This window comes from Scyliorhinus torazame, chromosome 3 (assembly GCF_047496885.1).
Source record: "Scyliorhinus torazame isolate Kashiwa2021f chromosome 3, sScyTor2.1, whole genome shotgun sequence".
Classification (NCBI taxonomy): Eukaryota; Metazoa; Chordata; class Chondrichthyes; order Carcharhiniformes; family Scyliorhinidae; genus Scyliorhinus; species Scyliorhinus torazame.
Window position 1 is genome coordinate 157341287 of NC_092709.1, and position 22219 is coordinate 157363505.

The window sequence follows — 22219 nt, forward strand, 5'->3', positions numbered from 1 at the left end:
CGAGAGGTCATAATCTTAGAATATGAGGTAGCAAATTTAAAACAGATTTGAGGAGAAATTACTTCTCCCAAAGGGTTGCGTATCTGTGAATTCGCTACCCAGAGTGCGGTGGATGCAGGGACAGTGAGTAATTTGAAGTTAGACAGATTTTTAATTGGTAATGGGTTGAAGGGTTATGGCGAACGGGCAGGACAGTAGAGTTGAGGCCATGATGGGATCAGCCATGATCACACTGAAGATCTTTAGGCTCGGGAGGCTAAATTACCTGCCCCTGCTCCTGCTCCTAGGTCATGTGTTCTGGGGAGGAGATGCTCTGGCTGATTTTGCAATTCAGCTCATGGTCTGTAGCATTGTAGATAACAGATGAGGAACATATCAGCCATGATAGAATGGGCTAATTCTGCTCCTATAACTAATGAACTGTACTCCAATCCCTTGAAGCCACTTATGCTTGCCACTCACCAACTGCATTTACCACATTGTGCACTTGCACACATGCACACTAAATCCATATTCGTCAGCCTCTCGTTTCCCATGTGATTCTGCCTATTGTTGAACTACTCCTACTATTTTAATGCTGCTAGTGTCAACCCGATCTCTGTGCATCTTATACCTCCTCTCTAATGTTTTATTGTAGTGTCCCACGCCATGACAAATTAGTTTAAACTCTGTCCCAGTTAATTTCCCTTCGAGAATATTGGTTCCAGCATAGCCGAGGTGCAGCCAGTCCATCGTATATAGGCTCCTCCTACCCTTAAGCAGGAGAGAAGTACATTTGTGTTCAACACATCATACAGCACAGAAGGACATTCGCCCCTCAAGGCCACCTATTCATAAGAGCTATCCAATTAATCCCAATCCTGTTCTTTCTCCATTGCTCTGCAAAAATTTCCTTTTTAATTACCATGCAGTCATCAAGGGAACCCAGGACTCTTTTTTACATAATCAAGGCAAAGACGATAATTGAACTAAACAAGAATATTTAAACAATATGCAGTTTTGAATTTAAACAAATTCAGTAAAATTCATACCCAAAAAGGGCAGCATGGTGGCACAGTGGTTAGCACTGCTACCTCACGGCACAGAGGTCCCAGGTTCGATCCCGGCTCTGGGTCACTGTCCATGTGGAGTTTGCATATTTTCCCCGTGTTTGCGTGGGTTTCGCCCCACAACCCAAAGATGTGCAGGCTAGGTGGATTGGCCACTCTAAATTGCCTCTTAATTGGAAAAAATGAATTGGGTTCGCACCCAAAAAAACAAGTTTGACAATGAACGTAAGCCAGCAGAATGAACATTCTTGGACAATTGCCAGAAAATACTCACTGCAATTTTGGAGTGTATTAATTGTGCTAGGAAAACAAAGGTAATTTTAAGGGATTTATATACGTACTGGTAAACATTAGAACTGAGATATAGCTTTACATGGGTTTAATTTAATGTTTTGGTGCCTAGAAGTGTAAAGCCTAGTTAGATTCATGCTGGGCAAAGGTACTTGCTTGTTTGGGGGTTGGTTAAGTTCCAACTGTGCTTCTATTGTGTTTAGAGAGGGTTGCAGCATGAAGAATAAATAAACCAGCAGTGGTTGCTTAGAAAATGGTGCCACGTTACGGTAGCAAAGTTTATATTTTAGTTTATCTAATTTGATTGCAGTTAAAGTTTGGTAGTGAGAAAGAAGGCAGCTCTTACAGCTCTGCTAGAAGCAATTGGTTTAGAAAACTAGAGAGGGGACATCTCTCTCAGCTTTCCTAGAAGAAAAGCCATACCACAGAGTAACAGGTTAAGAAAACAAGTGCAGAGATCGGAGGAGCAGCTAGTTAATGAAACTTGAGAAATTAAGAGAGGTTTCCAATATGTCAGAGGCCAAAGGCACTAGGACAGAGCACTGCTGAGGAAGGACAGATTGAGCTGAGAAGGCCCAGACACCAGAAAAATATCTGAGATTTTACTGCAGCCTGTGGTATGAGAGTTGAACTAACTATGGAAAACAGTAGCTGGATCTAGTTTGTGTAAAAGCAGTTGAGACAAAATAAATCCTATAGGGTTGGTGTCAAATCCTGGACTGGATTTGCTGTTAAAAGTGGAGCATTGTTTGAAGGTGTCTGGATTTCGGAATTCAAACCGCTAAGAGAAAGTCTAATTATTGGAGAAGATTTTAAAATGTGTCTTTGGGAGTGGAGTCGGAAACTCTCATATGACAATCATCTGGGGGGTTTCAAAGAGACATCCACAAACATTCACTTGGGGTTCAGAGTGGAGAATGTATTTGCGCACAGTCGTGTGCTTCAAAGGGACTGTGTGTGAATGAGGGAATTATAGATTAAGATGTACTTTGTGATCATTTTTAATCCTAAAACCTGTGTCTAATTATCATAGAATTTACAGTGCAGAAGGAGGCCATTCGGCCCATCAAGTCTGCACCGGCTCTTGGAAAGAGCACCCTACCCAAGGTCAACACCTCCATCCTATCCCCATAACTCAGTTACCCCACCCAATACCAAGGGCAATTTTGGACACTTAAGGGCAATTTATCATGGCCAATCCACCTAACCTGCACATCTTTGGACTATGGGAGGAAACCGGAGCACCCGGAGGAAACCCACGCACACACGGGGAGGATGTGCAGACTCCACACAGACAGTGACCCAAGCCGGAATCGAACCTGGGACCCTGGAGCTGTGAAGCAATTGTGCTATCCACAATGCTACCGTGCTGCCCTCAATCATTAAGGGGGGGGGGGGAAAAAGAGAAGAGTTGAGGAATATTGTATCTCAATCCAATTTTTTCATGTTTAACAAATGTTTTTCTCGTTGTTGAAACTAGTTAGCGGTCCTGTGACTCTTTCTCCAAGTTTTATTTTTAAAAAGTAAAATGCACGGTCATTTGAGCCAGGGTTTTAGTCTGGGATCTTCCCTTCCAATTATATCAACTGGGATCATCATAATTGCATCACTCAAGTAGCTTATGAAATCAGACATCATTACTATAAAAAGTGGTTAAAATATACATAAAAAGCTCTCATTGGCTGTAGTCTCCAGAGTTCCAAATTAAATTTTTGTGACTTTAATCGCAACATAAATATCTGTAGGTGGAAAGCCAACTCAGCATAATACACTTGCCACCCACCCTGGCATGTTTAACACTGCAATAATTAACTTACTACCTATGTGGCAATGTCTGCTCTTATATGACATCTTGTTATTGAACCTAAAGCAGTAACAAAGTTAATCTGGTTGACAGTTTGTGACCAAAATTTACCTGATCACAAGTCCCGAGTTGTTGTAAGTGGTGATTTGCCCTACTGGAATGCTAAATGGAAGTTCTAGTTTTCCCTATTCTGCTCCTCCAATAAGTTATTTGTCTTTTCATTTATTTTAATTAAGATGTTTTCGTTGATCAAGCTATGGACTGTTAGTGTGAGGAATGGAGTTTAGCCCTTCAAGTCTGTTCCACCATTATCATGGCTAATGAGAGATCTTTGTTCCTTGTAGTTTGAATTTTTTTTTAAATTAGCCAATCTGTTTTAAAATGAACAGATCAAATATCAATTGCCAAAAATGTTCCAAACTTCTCGCATCCTTTGTGTGAAGGGTTTCTAGTTTTGAGACTATGCTCCCTTCGTCCAACCAGTAGAAATTGTCTCTTCCAATCTACCTTACACCTCGATATCTGAACTTCCATCAAATCACCCCATAGCCTTCTAAATTCCATGGAGCATGACCGCTCTTTGTTGAATCTTTTCTCATAGAATGACCCATAATATTCTCGATAGATAGTAAATCTACACTATACTCCCTCCAAGGTCAATATATCCTCAAGGTGTGGTGCCCAGAACTACTCGCAAGACTACAAGTGTCATCTAATCAGGACTTTATATAGGTAAGCAGGACTTCTACCCCCTCGTATTCTATTTTAGGTACCCGGCGGTGACATGCAGCAAAGCAGGTTCGTTATAGTACAGCCAGATGTAGAGTAATGCTTCCTCCGCTCCACTCATAAATACGTACCATATTGCAACAGCCTGGATATAGTTTCCCGCACTATCATCCTATGATCTTAATGCTACAGTCAATTAAAGTCAGTTTTGCGATGTTGACCCATTCGCATTAGGAACTGGATTTAGACTGTCCAAACTCACTGAGCCAGAAGGTCAGAGGAGTCTTTGTTCCATCAGTGAGCGGGATTTTAACCCAAAAGTGAAGTGATGCCTAAACATTCCAGCCCAGACTTGGTAAAAAAACATATAATTGATCAAGGGTCCAGAGGAGGTTCATAAGAATGATCCTTGGAATGAAGAGCTTGTCGTATGACTAACGTTTGAGGACTCTGGGCCTGTACTCATTGGAGTTTAGAAGGACGAGGGGGATCTTATTGAAACTTCCAGGATACTGCGAGGCCTGGATAGAGTGGACGTGGAGAGGATATTTCCACTTGTAGGAAAAATTAGAACCAAAGAACACAACCTCAGTCTAAAGGGACGATCCTTTAAAACAGATGAGGAGGAATTTCTTCAGCCAGAGGGCGGTGAATCTGTGGAACGCTTTGCCGCAGAAGGCTGTGGAGGCCAAATCACCCAGTGTCTTTAAGACAGAGATAGATAGGTTCTTGTTTAATAAGGGGACCAAGGGTTATGGGGAGAAGGCAGGAGAATGGGGATGAGAAAAATATCAGCTGTGATTGAGCGGCGCAGCATACTCGATGGGCCGAGTGGCCTAATTCTGCTCCTCTATCTTATGGCCTTATTCTGACACAATGAAATTAACAGGTTTGGGTGGCCTGTGATTATTTAATCAATATACAAATGGACAGGCTTCATTAGTCCCACTTGCCATCACACAACAATGCATGCACAGAATGCAGAATGATGGCAAAGTTCCACTAAATAAGTAATTATTGTATTTTTAAGTTCAGTAGTTTTCAAACCATTTCATGCATTTCACCATATTAGGATGATAATGGAGGATCACACAATGAATAAAAGTTTGGGTGGAGAAGGCAGAAGTTTCAATCTTCTGCTAACATTAATAAATCTTCCAATAGTTTAATCTTACCTATTTGGAACTGTAATTGATAAGATTGTAATCTTTGTTCAACAGATGATCGTCTTATCCTCTTCACCGATGTTGCAGCTGTGCTCACACCTGGATGTCTTTTCCCTGCATTATTCTTCACTATGTCTGCATTTTTCTTTTGCTTTTCATTGACTGGGTTACTGCTGCTACTCAATGAAGTGAAGTGATCGCTGTCAATTTGGCATGGCATTTTCTGCTTGCTAGCAAAGTGCTTAACCTTTTTAGATGGTGAACTGCTTAATCCATTCTCATTACTCGCCCTGTCTTTGTGCTTTCTCTTCCCTTTTAGTTCACATAAAGCAGGACCTGCAGAGTTTAAGCTTTGTGTGTCAAATGCATTAACAGCAGGGGCATCTATTTCACTGCATGGATCACTATTTTCTTCAGTGAACCTTTGAAGGTTACTTGTGCCTTTAATAGCAGATGAGCTATTTTTGGACTGCTGCCAAGGATCATAATTTCGAAAATGGCTCTGATCCAGAGAGTTGATCTTCCTTAGAAATACCCGGCACTCTTTAAAATTCCCCAATTTCCAGTTTGCATTTCTGAAAGTGTTTTGCTGTTGCCGCTCTACAAAAGATTCTTGTTCCAAATGTTTTTCTGTACTTTCTAGTTTTTCTGTCCTTTTGCATTGGGAGTCGTTCGGTGAATTTGTCTTTTTGCATTTGGAGTCGTTTGTTGAATTTAAGTTCTGTATGGTTGCACAATCAGACAAACCAACACATATACTATTTACAGCTATAAGTTTATCTTGATTTTCATTTTCTTTTCCACGGGGTAGTTCAGCAGGCTCTCTTTCAGATGGAAAGCTATTTATTTCAAGCTCAGTTTGTTGACTGTCTTTGCTTTCTGCTTTGATCACAGAGTCCCGTTTCAGATTTTTGTATTGTGGATTTCCATTCATACATTTCCAAACAGACTTCCATTGTTTGTACTGAACTCTATGATGGTGTGATACATTTCTGTGGCTTGAATGTTGTGGTTTACAGCAAATTCTCTTGTTATACTTTATTAAAAGCTTCCTTTTAGCATTAAAGGCTTTAAAATTGGACATTCTGTTTGACAGATGGAAGTGCCCTCTTGGTCTTAAAGGAGATTCTAGTGCAAATTTTTTAAGGTGCTTTTTCAAATGTTCTGTCTGAGGACTTGGGCAGGTATCAACTTGATTGCCTACTGCTAATACTCCTTTAGCATTCAGAACTTCAATTGGATCACGTGCATTCTCTTTTCTTACAATGGATAAAGAATGCGTTTCTGTTGTTTGCATAAACCACGCACAAATTTTTTCCATATTACAATTTCCTTGAAACAACATTTGGATAGGAGACATTTTAACCTGCTCATCGTCTGCAGCCATCACAGATTTGGTTACTCTTTCCAACTGAACTGGGAATATTCTTTTCTCAGAAGCAATTAATTCTGCAGCATCAACAGGAAGCCAACCACTGTTTATCTGTTTAAATCGCATGTCAAGCTCCTCCTGCAAAGTTTGTTTAGAAGTAGAGGTGTGCCACCATTTCAGTGATGTGCTCGATATAAAAATTGGAGCCGCTGATATTTCCAAACCACAGTCAAATTCAGCTACTTCATTCTTGGCTTCCTGATTATTACTCTCTGGTGTGACATTTGAGGTGATGTTCTCAGGTACGATCTTAATACCCAACTTTCTGAGTTTAGCAAGTTCATTCCCTGCTTTGTTTAAAAGCAGCTTCCGAGATTTACGTACCAAAGCACTACTTTGAGAGAATGAACAGGAGTTCGCAAAGGAATGCAGAAAGTACAGAGATGGCTTTCTACTTCTAACAGAATGCCTCAAGGGAACTGCACGTTTTACTTTAGTCTTACCAACACTTTCTTTTGAGTTTGTTTCACAATCATTTTGGATTCTTAATGATTCTTTATATGAATCACTGTTTTTGATAGGTGCATCTGCAGAAATTTTTTTTGAAGGTGAAGACTCTAGGTCTAATGGAGGTAATACACTACTAATACAGACTTTTCTTTCCTGAGGTGATCCAGAATCAACAGTTACAGATATACCAGAAATCTTCACTTTTGCAGGACGCCCAGGTTTTCGATGTACATCTTTAGAGGTTTTAACAGCAGCAGGCTTACTATTTGGACAAATAGTTTTGCCACTGGTATGAAGTGAAACAGTTTTAGCTTTAATAGGCCTAACTAGATCATATCTATTTTCACTTCGAGTCAACGAAGATGCAGAACTATCAGGCTTGCCGCCCAATTCCACTGCAACAGAGCCCCGCAGAATTTCTTCTATTTGCTTCTCACAAGTTTTAAAATCATTTTCATTAGTATTTGTCGAGTGATTATTTGCTGCAGTTTTATTCTCAGACACAAACCTTTTGAATCTTCTTGATCTTCCATAGACAACAGTAATTCTAATATTACGGTTGTCATCTGCAAAAGAAAGATATGACTGATCGAGTTTTTCAATATCTGGCCTTTCAGCTTTACATCCAATTGGTTCGGATAACTTTACTTTTGGCTTAGGTGGTCTGCCCTTCGGCCTTTTAATCGGCTTTTCTACAGGTGGGCCTAGTTTTTTGGGCCGACCAGGTTTCCGTTTTAGAACAGATTCATCCATTTCCTTTGAAGTCAGTTTTTTTTCTACTGTTTGATCAGCAATTTCAACGTCAGCATCATTTCTTACATAACTGTTTGAGCGACAAAGAGATCTATCACAAATGAATGTCTCCATTTCAAGATTGCAATTTACTTCCTCAGAGGCTGTTGGAGAACTTTCTGAACAACTCTGCAAGCATCCCATTGTATTACCACTTTCAGCAGCAGTTGAATTTTGGAAATTTTCCACTGTATTACCACTTTCAGAAGCAGATGAATTATCTTCCTCTAGTGTTTTAAAGAGAATATCTGCAGGATCAATCTTTGAAATACAAGCGTTTGTGTCAAACTTAGAAGAGTTTACAGATGTCAATGTATATTTAACCCCTTTCTCATTGCTTACCTTAGAGAGAAACATAAGCTTTATCGGGCTGCTGTAATTAATGGAACAATTCTGACTCATGCCAGTTTCATTTGTAGAACCAGTATTTTCATGAACGGAGCATTCACAAATTGGATTTTGTAGACACCTCTGCCGCAATGGAGAATTCATACTCCGACAATCACTGCTCAATAATGAACTCGAGTCAAGTATGTTTGCAGCTTCACATTCAGGTGGACTAGAAAGTAAATTGTTTACAGCATTCTCCAAAGTTCCACATTTGCCAAAGTTAGAGTTATCCTTAGTGCAAATATCAATACAAACATCAGGCTGTGCAGTGCCACTATGTTCTATTGAACAAACAGTTTCCAATGGATCAGCGTTTAACACTATAGATGCCTTTTGCTTTTTATTACCGTATTGATCCACAAGTTCATTTGGTTTGTGTGACGCAAGAAGTATCACCTCAGGTAAATTAGGTCCATTTCCATGTTCTTCATTGCCTATTGAACAATCAATGTTATTTATGCCCTTTAGAACCTCAGGCTGACTAGAAGTTGCTACATCTAAACTTTCAGTCACTTCATATACCATTACATTGTCCTTTTCATTATGTAGCCCTTGCTTCTTAGGGCTGTCAGTGTTAGACATTTTATAAGTACTACTCTCACAGTCCACATCAGATTTTTTTGCCTTAATAGGTCTTCGCTGGAGATGTTCTGAAAAACAGGCAGCATAGAACATTTTTCTAGGCTCAGTAATGTATATAGAAAACCTCTCTGGAGGCAGAATATTCCGTTTGGACCTGCCAAAGTTGGGCCTGCAATCTATTTTCTCAGAATTTTTTATGGCCACAGGAGTTTCTTTATAATCATAATCAGCTGCTGACTTCTCAGTGTTATCCCTTGGAGTTTCCACACACATTTCATCTACCTCAAGAATAGTTAACAGATCGGAGATTGCACTCTCTTTTGAGGAATTTAAGCATTCTGTCACATCTCCTGTTTCACCAAGTACACATTCTTCAGATAAGCTCTTACATTCAGCTTCATACTGGTCAGGTAAACTATTAGGATGTGTATTCATGCGAACATTGTGCAAATCTTCACTGGTAAGTGAATATTCATTATCTGAAGAATTTGCATCTCTAATGCCACTCTTTGCTGACCTCTTTCCAAATTTTTCAGATGTTGATTTCTTACTTAAAAAAAGCTGGTCAAGATTTGCAAGATCTCGCTTTATTTGCACTGTTTGGCGTCGAGATAGCGGAGAATCTGGAGAATTATGCAAAGCAATCAATGTTTCTTGACGTTTCCGAAAACGGGTTTGAATTATTCGATTTTCCCTGTTTCTCTCATGTTGTTTAAGTAATTCCATTAGGCTATAATCACTGACCTTTGCTTTGTGTAGCAAAGTAGTTGCAATTTCTCTCAGTTTAAAACTACCATTACTTCCTTGGTAAGAATCACTTTTGGAGAGTTTAGCTAAAATTTGGTCGTCATCTGCTGTTTCTATTGTTTTCAGCTTTTCATTTATTCGCTCCATTACTTCCTGAAATGAAGCTGAATTTTCACCTTTTTCCAGATCGTTCTCAGAATCTGGTGTTCCATTAATTTCACCATCAATTATCTCAAATTCATCCCTTCCTTGCTCGATTCTTTCTGCAAATTTTGATTTGGTCGGAGTCTGGCTTGAGACCCCTGGACCACAATCCTCTTCCTCTTCTGGTGAAAGAGAGGGAGGTTGTGTGATGTTAAGTTCAATATTACTAGCATCCAAGGTTGAAGCAGTTTTGCTTATTGTATCAATTTCGAACCCATCAGTTCTTACTGGCGATAAAGGTGGAGGGGACGGGCTTCGTGGCCTACTGTAATCTTTGACATTATTTGTGATGGCTGAAGATTCTGTTGTTTCTATGTTGCAAGTTTCTTCAACAGGACGTTCACTGCAAGCTTGAACCGTAGCTCCTTCAGCATAAATGCATCCAGAAAAATATTTATAAGACCCATTGTAAATCTGGTAGATATTGCTTTTGTTACACTGTTTGCAAACTCCATTACTTATTATTGTGAAACATCCAAGAGTGCCTTTTTTGCATGATAAACAATGTAGGTCTTCCATGCAGTAAGGAACCCATGGAAAAGGAACTTGCTGCACAGTTTTCACGGCGCAACTTTCACACCATCTGAATCCGTTACAATTACATAATCCCTCACTTACTTTATTTTCATTGAAATCAGATGAGGAATTTTGAAACTGTGAAATTCTTTGATCTCGGGATTGCACATTCGAAGCATCTTTCGCTTGGATTAGACACTTAAGCATTGTAGTAAGAAGTTTCCGATGATTAGGGCATAATGTAGATAAAATTTCATTTAAAGCAGTTACTTTGTGGTTTATGTAACCAGTTTTCTCAGTAAAGTCGAACACCGTTTCTGCATCAGTTTCAGTCTTATAACTGTAAAAATAAAATAAATAAAACATAACATTACAATATTTCTTCAAAAAAAGGCTAATTATTAAAGATGACTAAATTGTTCAAATACATCACTCTAAAACCATTACACTGAAACCTCAACTGTTCAAAATCAGCTCCTTGAAGTAGAGATGCTCACTTTGTAAAGTGAGAGCTAGCTTTTAACACGATAGAATACTGTGCCAAAATCTTTATATCTACACGCATATCCTGCAAAAAAGACAGAAATATCATAAAAACTACAGTAGTTTCTCAGACATTATTTGTATATCAAAGGAATACAATTTCCATTTACATGAAGTTTGTCATGCATAAATTAGATTAATGAAATGAAACTGCAAAAGTTCAGAGGATATTGGTGTACTCTAGTTGAGTTATTTAATCATAATCTTCATTGTCACAAGTAGGCTTACATTAACACTGCAATGAAGTTATTGTAAAAAGCCCCTAGTCGCCACATTCCGGCATCTGTTCTGGTACACAGAGGGAGAATTCAGAATGCCCAAATTACCTAACAGCACATCTTTCAGGATGTGTGGGAGGAAACCGGAGCACCCGGAGGAAACCCATGCAGACACGGGGAGAACGTGCAGACTCCGCACAGTGACCCAAGCCGAGAATCAAACCTGGGATCCTGACACTGTGAAGCAACAGTGCTAACCACTGTGCTGCCCCAGAAAGAGAGTTCTTCAAGTTGTCATTATTTTGAATAACTTTGTGTATATATTTAAATTTGCTTTGGAAAAGGGTATGCATCCTAACATGATACTTAACATTGTTAAGCATGACTACTGTACATCAAATCAAGTTAAAGTCATCAGGTAATTCTAAACAGAAACAAACTCACATCATTACATTAATTTTCAATGTGCACGGAGATACAAAGTTGCAATCCTCAAAGTGGTTAACCAAGTTGTTCTACAGCATGGTAAAGATCAGAAATAGAGATGAATCTCTAAAAATGCCTCCGAAATACCATCACAAATGGGACTCATTCAAATATCATTCAAAAGAGACCATATTTCTTGAAACAAAATAAATTAGATACTCTAAATTTACTTTTTTTTTTTAAAGAAAAAAAAGGGTCCAAAAAGGTTAGGTGGAGTTACTGGGATAGGGTGGAGATGTGGGGCTTAAGTGCGGTGTTCTTTCCCAGGCTGGTGCAGACTCGATGGGCCGAATGGCCTCCTTCTGCACTGTTCTATGTATGTTCACTGATGCAAAGTACACACAAAGTGGTCCAATCCTTTCCCTGGCCACCCTCTTGCTTTTTACATACGAATAAAAAGCTTTGGGATTCACCTTAATCCTACTTGCCAAGGACTTTTTATGACCCCTCCTTGCCTTCCTAATTTCCCGCTTCAGTACCTTCTTACTTTATTTATACTCAAGGGTTTTGACTATCCCCACCCTTCTAGACCGCACTAAAGTCTCCTTTTTCTTTTTGACGAAGTTCATAATATCCCTCGTTATCAAGGCTCCCTAAACTTCCCATACTTATCCTTCCTTCTATCAGGAACGTGACTTTCCTGAATCCGAATCAACTTTCGCTTGAAAGACTCCCACATGTCCGATGTTGATTTACCCTCCAACTGCCGCACCCAATCCAAATTCTTCAATTCTTGCTTATGTTATCATAATTTGCCTTTCCGCAGTTTAGCACCTTAGCGTGAGGGTTACCCTCATCACTGTCCAAAAGTACCCTAAAACCTATGGCGAAACCGGTTGTACTTCAAATTACTGTAAATAAGAAAATGAAACTACAAAATGTCTTTAGTGTTTGTTACAATGTGTAGATAGAAAGCCTAAAAAACAACCAATTATAAATACTCTGTAATTTCCCCCAGTCCAGAAATCCATTTTTGGAAACACCATTTGCCGGAATTTTGAGCACACCCAAGCAACTCACCACATCATTACAGTACAATTATAGAAACAGGGAAGATGAGGGCCCAGATCGTCCTGTCTCCGTATCGTCAGAGACCTCCAAGATATACAACAGGGTCCCTCTAAAGTCTCAATTCACTGAAACCATGGCAACAGCCCAGCAAGACTGAACTTCTGATGGATAATTCCCCTACTCCATGGGACCCTCTTGAAAAGTCTTCAATCTAACTCAAGAGTTGAAGACATTGGACGGTTCCCACTTACTTACTTGAACTTACTCAGGAAATGTCAGACAGAAAGGTCCCAAGTCTGGACTCCCCAGGGCAACTCATTCCCCCGCGACCAACACCCTCAACCTCCCAAACCAAACTGACAACCCTCCCACCACCCACCTCCCCCATCCACCTGGCCAGTCCCACCCCTCAACTCCCCACATAGCTCCCAGCCAAAGAACAAAACAGCACAGGAACAGGCCCTTCGGCCTCCAAGTTTGTACTGATCATGGTACCTGCCTAAACTAAAACCGTATGCACTTACGGAGTCCGTATCCTTCCATTCCTACCCTATACACATTTGTCCAGATGCCCCTTAAATGTCACAATCCTACCTGCTCCCACCACCTCCCCTGGCAGCACGTTCCATATATTTACCACTCTTGTGTAAAAAAAAAAAGTTGCTTGGACATCTGTTCTAAACTTTTCCCCAAGCACTTTAAACCTATGTCCTCTAGTACTTGACTCTCCTACCCTAGGAAAGAACATTTGACTATCCACTCTGTCCATGCCACTCAAGCTTGTAGACCTCCATCAGGTCGCCTCACAACCTCCGTCATTCCAATGAGAACAGACCGAGTTTATCTAACCTTTCCTCATAGCTAATGCCCTCCATACCAGGCAACATCCTAGTAAACCGCTTCTGTCCCCTCTCCAAAGCATCCACATCCTTCTGGTAGTGTGGCGACCAGAATTGTACACAATATTCCAAATAAGGCCTAACTAAGATCCTGTACAGCTGCTACATGACTTGCCAAATTTTATATTCAATGCCCCAACCGATGAAGGTCAGCATGTTGTATGCCTTCTTGACCACCTTAAGCACATGCGTTGCCGCTTTGTGATTGGTGGACATGCACGCCCAGATCTCTCTGCCTGTCAGTACTCGTAAGAGTTCTACCATTTATTGTGCAATTCCTACATGCATTGGACCTTCCAAAGTGCATTACCTCACACTTGCCCGGATTAAACTTCATCTGCCATTTCTCCGCCCAAGACTCCAACCAGTTTATGTCCTGCTGTATCCTCTGACAATCCTCTTCACTTTCCGCAACTCCACCAATTTTTGTTATCTGCGAACTTACTAATCAGACTAGCTAAATTTTCTTCCAAACCATTTATATACACCACGAACAACAAAGGCCTCAGAACTGATCCCTGTGGAACGCCGCTAGTCACAGCCTTCCATTCAGAAAAGCACCTTTCTACTGCTACCATCTGTCTTTTGTGCCCAAGCAAGTTCTGTATCCAGCTTGCCAGCTCTCCTCTGATCCAATGAGACTTCACCTTTTGTACCAGTCTACCAGAAGGTACCTTGTCAAAGGCTTTACTGAAGTTCATGTATATAACATCTACCGCCTTTCCCCCATCTATCATCTTTGTCACTTCCTCGAAAATCTCTATGAAATTAGTGAGGCCCCATCACAAAACCATTCTGTTCATCACTAATACGTCTATTTGTTTCCAAATGTGAGTAAATGCTGTCTCTATGAATCTTTTCCAATAATTCCCCTACCACTGACGTTAGGCTCACCGGCCTATAATTTCCTGGATAATCCCTGCTGCCCTTCTTAAACAATGGAATATTGGCTACTCTCCAGTCCTCTGGAACTTCACCTGTAGCCAATGAGGATACAAAGATTACTGTCAAGGCCCAAGCAAATTCCTCCCTTGCCTCACTCAGTATTCTGGGGTAGATCCCATTAGGCCCTGGGGACTTATCTACTTTAAGGCTTTTGAAGATGCCCAACACCTCCTATTCATTAATATCAACATGTTTCAGAATATCTACACAATCTACCCTATACTCCTTAAATTTTAAAATTTATTAATTAGTTAATGTAATTTCATTAGAGGGTGCAGTGCTCTGACTGAGATGTGGCAGGTCCGGGAAGCTTCCAGCATCCTGGGTGGCTACATCTGCAGAAAATGCACCTAACTGGGGCTCCTCACAGACCGCATGGTTCGTTTGGAGCAGTAGTTGGATGCACTTAGGAACATGCAGGTTGCAGAAAACGTCATAGATAGCAGTTATATAGATGTGGTTACACCCAAGGTGCAGCAGAGAGATGGGCGACCATCAAAAGGGGCAGGCAGTCAGTGCAGGAATCCTCTGTGGTTGTCCCCCTCTCAAACAGGTATACCGCTTTGGATACTGTTGGGGTGAATAGCCTATTAGGGGAAAACAGCAGCAGCCAAAGCAGTGGCACCACAGCTGGCTCTGATGTTCAGCAGGGAGGGTCAAAGCGCAGAAGAGCAGTAGTCATAGGGGACTCTATAGTCAGGGGCACAGATAGTCCCATCTGTTGACGTGGCAGCGATGCTCGGGAAGCTAGTCAGTGAGAAGGGCTTCGCCAAACCCCCAGAGTTAGACAATGCCCATAGGCCGCTTCGGCAGCAACCCAAGGCGGGTGGGAGCCACCGCAGATGATAATGGTGAGGCTCCACAGATATCAGGGCAAAGAGCGGATCCTGCGGTGGGATTTGAATTGCACAAGAGGGTGCAGGTGAGAAAGACATTCCATCTGCTTGTGCCAGGACATTGGTGCTGACCTGGCCAAATGCCAGGTTGAATTCAACAGTGCCAATTCCACCCTGTACAAGAACAAAGAAAAGTACAGCACAGGAACAGGCCCTTCGGCCCTCCAAGCCCATGCCGACCATGCTGCCCGACTAAACTACAATCTTCTACACTTCCTGGGTCCGTATCCCTCTATTCCCATCGTATTCATGTATTTGTCAAGATGCCTCTTAAATGTCACTATCGTCCCTGCTTCCACCACCTCCTCCGGTAGCGAGTTCCAGGCACCCACTACCCTCTGTGTAAAAGAAACTTGCCTCGTACATCTCCTCTAAACCTTGCCCCTCGCACCTTAAGCCTATGTCCCCTAGTAATTGACCCCTCTACCCTGGGGAAAAACCTCTGACTATCCACTGTCTATGCCCCTCATAATTTTGTAGACCTCTATCAGGACGCCCCACAACCTCCGTTGTTCCAGTGAGAACAAACCGAGTTTGTTCAACCGCTCATCACAGCTAATGCCCTCCAGATCAGGCAACATCCTGGTAAATCTCTTCTGCACCCTCTCTAAAGCCTCCACATCCCTCTGGTAGTGTGGCGACCAGAATTGAACACTATACTCCAAGTGTGGCCTAACGAAGGTTCTATACAGCTGCAACATGACTTGCCAATTCTTATACTCAATGCCCCGGCCAATGAAGGCAAGCATGCTGTACGCCTTCTTGACTACCTTCTCCACCTGTGTTGCCCCTTTCAGTGACCTGTGGACTTGTACACCTAGATCTCTGACTTTCAATACACTTGAGGGTTCTACCATTCACTGTATATTCCCTACCTGCATTAGACCTTCCAAAACACATTTGTCCGGATTAAACTCCATCTGCCATCTCTCCGCCCAAGTCTCCAAACAATCTAAATCCTGCTGTATCCTCTGTCAGTCCTCATCACTATTCGCAATTCCACCAACCTTTGTGTCGTCTGCAAACTTACTAATCAGACCAGTTACATTTTCCTCCAAATCATTTATATATACTACAAACAGCAAAGGTCCCAGCACTGATCCCTGCGGAACACCACTAGTCACAGCCCTCCAATTAGAAAAGCATCCTTCCATTGCTACTCTCTGCCTTCTTTACACAAGGGTAGCACGGTGGCACAGTGGTTAGTGCTGCTGCCTCACGGCGCCAAGGTCCCAGGTTTGATCCCGGCTCTGGGTCACTGTCTGTGTGGAGTTTGCACATTCTCCCCGTGTCTGCGTGGGTTTCGCCCCCACAACCCAAAGATGTGCAGGTTAGATGGATTGGCCAAGCTGAATTGCCCCTCAATTGGAAAAAAATGAATTGGGTACTCTAAATTTTTGGATAGTCAGAGGCTTTTCCCCAGGGTAGAGGGGTCAATTACTAGAGGGCATAGGTTTAAGGTGAGAGGGGCAAAGTTTAGAGTAGATGTACGAGGCAAGTTTTTTACGCAGAGGGTAGTGGGTGCCTGGAACTCACTACCGGAGGAGGTAGTGGAGGCAGGGACGATAGGGACATTTAAGGGGCATCTTGACAAATATATGAATAGGATGGGAATAGAAGGATACGGACCCAGGAAGTGTAGAAGATTGTAGTTTAGTCGGGCAGTATGGTCGGCACGGGCTTGGAGGGCCGAAGGGCCTGTTCCTGTGCTGTACATTTCTTTGTTCTTGTTGTTCTTTATGACCTAGCCAGTTCTGTATCCACCATGCCAGCTCACCCCTGATCCCGTGTGACTTCACCTTTTGTACTAGTCTACCATGACGGACCTTGTCAAAGGCCTTACTGAAGTCCATATAGACAACATCCACTGCCCCAGCTGCATCAATCATCTTTGTGACCTCTTCGAAAAACTCTATCAAGTTAGTGAGACACGACCCCCCCTTCACAAAAGTGCTGCTTCTCGCTAATACGTCCACTTGCTTCCAAATGTGAGTAGATCCTGTCTCGAAGAATTCTCTCCAGTAATTTCCCTACCACTGACGTAAGGCTCCCCGGCCTGCAGTTCCCTGGATTATCCTTGCTACCCTTCTAAAACAAAGGAACAACATTGGCTATTCTCCAGTCGGGACATCACCTAAAGACAGTGAGGATCCAAAGATTTCTGTCAAGGCCTCAGCAATTTCCTCTCTAGCCTCCTTCAGTATTCTGGGATAGATCCCATCAGGCCCTGGGGACTTATCTACCGTAATATTTTTCAAGACGCCCAACACCTCGTCGGTTTGGATCTCAATGTGACCCAGGCTATCTATCTACACACCCTTCTCCAGACTCAACATCCACCAATTCCTGCTCTTTGGTGATTACTGATGCAGCAAAGTATTCATTTAGTACCTCGCCCATTTCCTCTGGCTCCACACACAGATTCCCTTGCCTATCCTTCAGTGGGCCAACCCTTTCCCTGGCTACCCTCTTGCTTTTTATGTACGTGTAAAAAGCCTTGGGATTTTCCTTAACCCTATTTGCCTATGACTTTTCGTGACCCCTTCTAGCCCTCCCGACTCCTTGCTTTAGTTCCTTCCTACTTTCCTTCTATTCCACACAGGCTTAGTCTGTTCCCAGCCTTTTAGCCCTGACAAATGCCTCCTTTTCTTTTTGACGAGGCCTACAATATCTCTCGTTATCCAAGGTTCCCGAAAATTGCCGTATTTATCCTTCTTCCTCACAGGATCATGCCAGTCCTGAATTCCTTTCAACTGACACTTGAAAGCCTCCCACATGTCAGATGTTGATTTACCCTCAAACAAAAGCGGGGTGTGGTTGGGCATGCTTTACTCTGCCAAGCTATGGGTGACATAGCAGTGCAAGAAACATGACTTTGATGCCCGGGAGGAAGCCAACAAGTCTGTCCAGATGAATGGAATGGGCAAACAACCTTAGAGGGCAATACCCAGAATGTGAGCTGCAAAATGACGAGAGAGCTGGGGGACGAAAACAAAGGCATGGAGAAAGCAGGGAGTGTGTGTGTGTGTGTGGGGGGGGGGGGGGGCGGGTGGAGATGGCTGGGGTTAACTAGGGAAATCTGACTATTGTGGGGGCTGCTACACTAGCGAGCAGGCTGGTGTACGGGAGTACAGCGGAGGAGGCAACTGCGGCGCAGTTCCCAGGAGAGCTTGGTGGAGGGGGAAGGGAAAAACAGAAGTTCAGGGGAAACAAATGGGCAACAAGGGGGGAGTCGGGAGAGGTAGAGAAGGGGGTAAACCAGGGGGTGGGGAAAACACAGGCAGGGGGTACAGGGAGAAGAGGGGTAGAGCACTGGTTGCAACAGATAGCACGTGGTGACGACGAAAAAGAGGAAGCAGTCAGAGGCCATCTTGAATGGCCCATGAGCAAGGGCAGGGCCTGGATAGTAACATGAAACGAGAGGGCCTCAACGGACTGGTGAAGAGATCCAGAGTCCTTGCCCATCTCAAGAGTCTGAGGGTGGATGGAGCCTTCCTACAAGAGACACACCAAAGAGAGGGAGACCGACTGCGGGAAAGGAAGGGCCAGGTGAGACAAACATTTCATTCATGTCTCAACACCATGACCAGGAGCTATACTAGTCAACAGAACAGTTGCATTCACAGCAATGAGCAGTGACAAACCAGGGGGGCAATATGTGATGGTCAGCGGGACCCTGGAAGGGGCCCCGTAGTTTTGGTAAACATATATGCCCCGAACTGGGATGATGCAGAAGTAGTCAAGAAAATCCTGAACCTGGACACCCACCGATTTATCATGGGGGTGGGGGACTCTACACAGGACCCGACTTTGGACAGGTAACATTGTCAGGTTAGGCATGAGAATTGAATGCCTTCATGGAAGGCAGTTGGGGATAGTAGACCCATGGAGATTCAACCACCCAAGAAAAGAAGAATTCTCCTCCTTCACCTTTGTACACGCATCAATGTTTTTTGTCATAGGAAAAATGGTGCTTCCAGGGGTAAGAAAGATAGAATAGTCCTCGATTATCATCTCCAACCATGAGCCACATTATAGACCTAAAGCCCACCATGGAGGCTGGATACAGCGCTCCTTGCCAATAAGGAATTCTGCACAAAAATATCCAAGCCATCACTGGTTATGATTCCTGCAACCAGAATAGGGAGGTCTCACCCTCTACATTCAGGGAGACACTGAAGGCGGTGATCAGGGGTGAAATCGTAGCATATAGGGCCCATAGGGACAGGAAAGAAAGAGCAACCAAGCAGTGGCTGATCGACTCCATACTGGAGGCAGATCGCCAATACTCTATGACCCCAACCGTGGAACTACTGGTGGAGAGGAAAAGATGCAGATGGAATTTGACCTACACTTCACGCGGAAGGCAGTCCAACTCCACCAGGCACGGAAGGTCTTCTAAGAACATGGAGACAAGGCCAGCCGCCTGCTGGCATACCAGTTGAGAAAACAGGCAGCTGCGAAAGAGATAGCACAAGTTAACAACAGAAATAGCAGGATGGTAGCGGATCCGAACGAGATCAACAAGGCCTTTATAAACTTTTACCGAGGGGGTCTCTGGGATGGACCAGCTCCTCGACAGACTAGATATACCGGTGATAGGCGAGGACAGAAACAAGGGCTGGAAGCGCCGCTAGGGCTGGGTGAAATCATGGAATGCTCTAATTCCATGCAGCCAGGGTAAACACTGGGATCAGATAGACTTTTACAAAAATTTCTCAGCAACAGATCTTCGATGACTCACCGTCAACCTGGGCTCTGCCACCCACCCTGGCCCAGGACTCAATCTCATTGATCCCCAAAAAGGAAAAAGACAGGTCAGAGTGTGGAGCATGCAGACCCATATCTCTCCTAAATACTGACACAAAGGTCCTTGTGAAAGTTCTGGCTAGGTGCTGGAGAGCTGCCTATCAGAAGTGATCGCGATGATCAGCCTGGGTTTGTCAAGGGCAGACAACTAACAGTGAACATCAACCTTCTGTCGAATATAATAATGACCCCACCAGGGAGAAGCTCATGCACAGAGCTCTTACAGCAAGCACGAGGACTAACGCCACCAGCTCAGAATATATTCGGCTGCACAGGGGAGCTTATTATCCTCACTCCTATTTGCACTAGCAATTGAACCGCTGGCTATCGCCCTTAGAGCAGCGGACTCAGAGAGGGAGCAGAGAGCATAGAGTCTCGCTCTATGCAGATGACCTGCTGCTCTACATGTCTAACCACCTAGCAGTATGGGAAAGATAACAGGACTCCCTTAGATAGTTGGGGGGCCTTCCCATGTTACAAATTCAACCTGGGAAAGAATGAAATCTTCTCGGTGAACCCCCGAGAGGGAAGAGCGGAGCTGGAGGAACTACCATTTACAGTAACCTAAACTAAGTTCAGTTATCTTGGGATCTGTGGCCCACACACTTGGAAGAGGCTCCTCAAATGGAAACTGTCCAGCCTGGTGGAGGTGGTGAGGAGGGACCTGCAAAGAATCAACTCATTCTCTCTATCACTAGCAGGGTTACAGACGGTCAAAATGAACATGCTGCCTAGGTTCCTCTTCGTATTTAGATCACAACCCAAATCCTTCTTCACCGGCGGGGGGGGGGGGGGGGGGGTTTAAACCACTGCGTGCAAACATGGAGAGGATGAGTGGGGTGGCCAAGGGAACCAGAGGCTGACTGGGTCCGAACGGAGGTCTCCTGCATGGGAACATTTCTCAGAGCGCTGCCCACCGCACCACTCCCGGTACCCCCACACACACAGTCCAGGATAACATAAGAACACAAGAGCTAGGAGTGAGAATAGGCCATCTGGCCCCTCGAGCCTAATCTGCCATTCAATAAGATCATAGTTGTTCTTTTTGTGGACTCCGCTCCACTTAAACTGCCCACTCATCATAACCCTCAATTCCTATACTGTTCAAAAATCTATCTACCTTTGCCTTAAAAACATTCAACGAGCTGGCCTCAACTGCTTCACTGGGCAGGGAATTCCACAGATTTACAACCCTTTGGGTGAAGAAGTTCCTCTTCAGCTCAGTCCTAAATCTACTCCCCCTTATTTTGAGGGTGTGCCCCCTAGTTCAAGTTTCACCTGCCAGTGGAAACAACCTCCCTACTTCTATCTTAACTATTCGCTTCATCATTTTATATGTTTCTATCGGACACCCCCACCACCACCTCATTCTTCTAAATTCCAGTGAGTATAGTCCCAGAAGAAAGAGAAAATGCTGGAAAATCTCAGCAGGTTTGGCAGTATCTGTAGGGAGAGAAAAGAGCTAATGTTTCGAGTCCGATATAGTCCCAGTCTACTCAGTCTTTCGTCATAAGCTAATCCTCTCAAATCCGGAATCAACCTAGTGAATCTCCTCTGCACACCCTCCAGTGCCAGTACATCCTTTCTCAAGTTAGGAGACCAATACTGTACACAGTACTCCAGCACCCTTTTTTGCTGCAACATAACCTCGCTGTTTTTAAACTCCATCCCTCTAGCAATGAAGGACAAAATTCCATTTGGCTTCCTAATTACCTGCTGCACCTGCAAACCAACTTTGTGATTCGCAAGGACACCTAGGTCCCTTTGCACAGCAGCATGCTGCAAATTTCTTTACCATTTAAATAATAGTCCATTTTGCTGTTATTCCTGCCAAAATGGATGACCTCACATTTGCCAACATTGTACTCCATCTGCCAGACCCTTGCCCACTCACTTAACTATCTATACCCTTCTGCAGACTTTACTTTACCACTGATCGGAGTGTCACCTGCAAACTTTGGCACATTACATTTGGTCCCTAACTCCAAATGATCTATGAAAATTGTAAACATTTGCGGTCCCAAAACCGATCCCCGAGGCACACCACTATTGATTAACCAACTAGAAAAACACCCATTTGTCCCCACTCTTTGCTTTCTGTTAGTTAATCAATCCTCTATCCATGCAAATACATTACTGTAACATCGTGCACTCTTATCCTTTGCAACAGCCTTTTGTGCAGCACCTTGTCGAATGCCTTCTGGAAATCCAAATATACCACATCCACCGCGCTCGTAATGGTCTCAAAGAATTCCAATAA

At 43.2% G+C, this 22219-nt stretch overlaps 1 protein-coding gene across 6 annotated transcripts in view; it reads right to left on the reverse strand.

Moving 5' to 3' along the window:
- lcorl (ligand dependent nuclear receptor corepressor-like) overlaps window positions 1–22219 on the reverse strand; it is a 199342-nt gene that overhangs the window by 34259 nt on the left and 142864 nt on the right. For all 6 annotated transcript variants that reach the window (XM_072496462.1, XM_072496466.1, XM_072496467.1 and 3 more), the window contains one exon: window positions 5049–10492. In XM_072496462.1, the coding sequence (XP_072352563.1) occupies window positions 5049–10492 (5444 nt within the window). The remainder of the gene's footprint in view (window positions 1–5048; window positions 10493–22219) is intronic.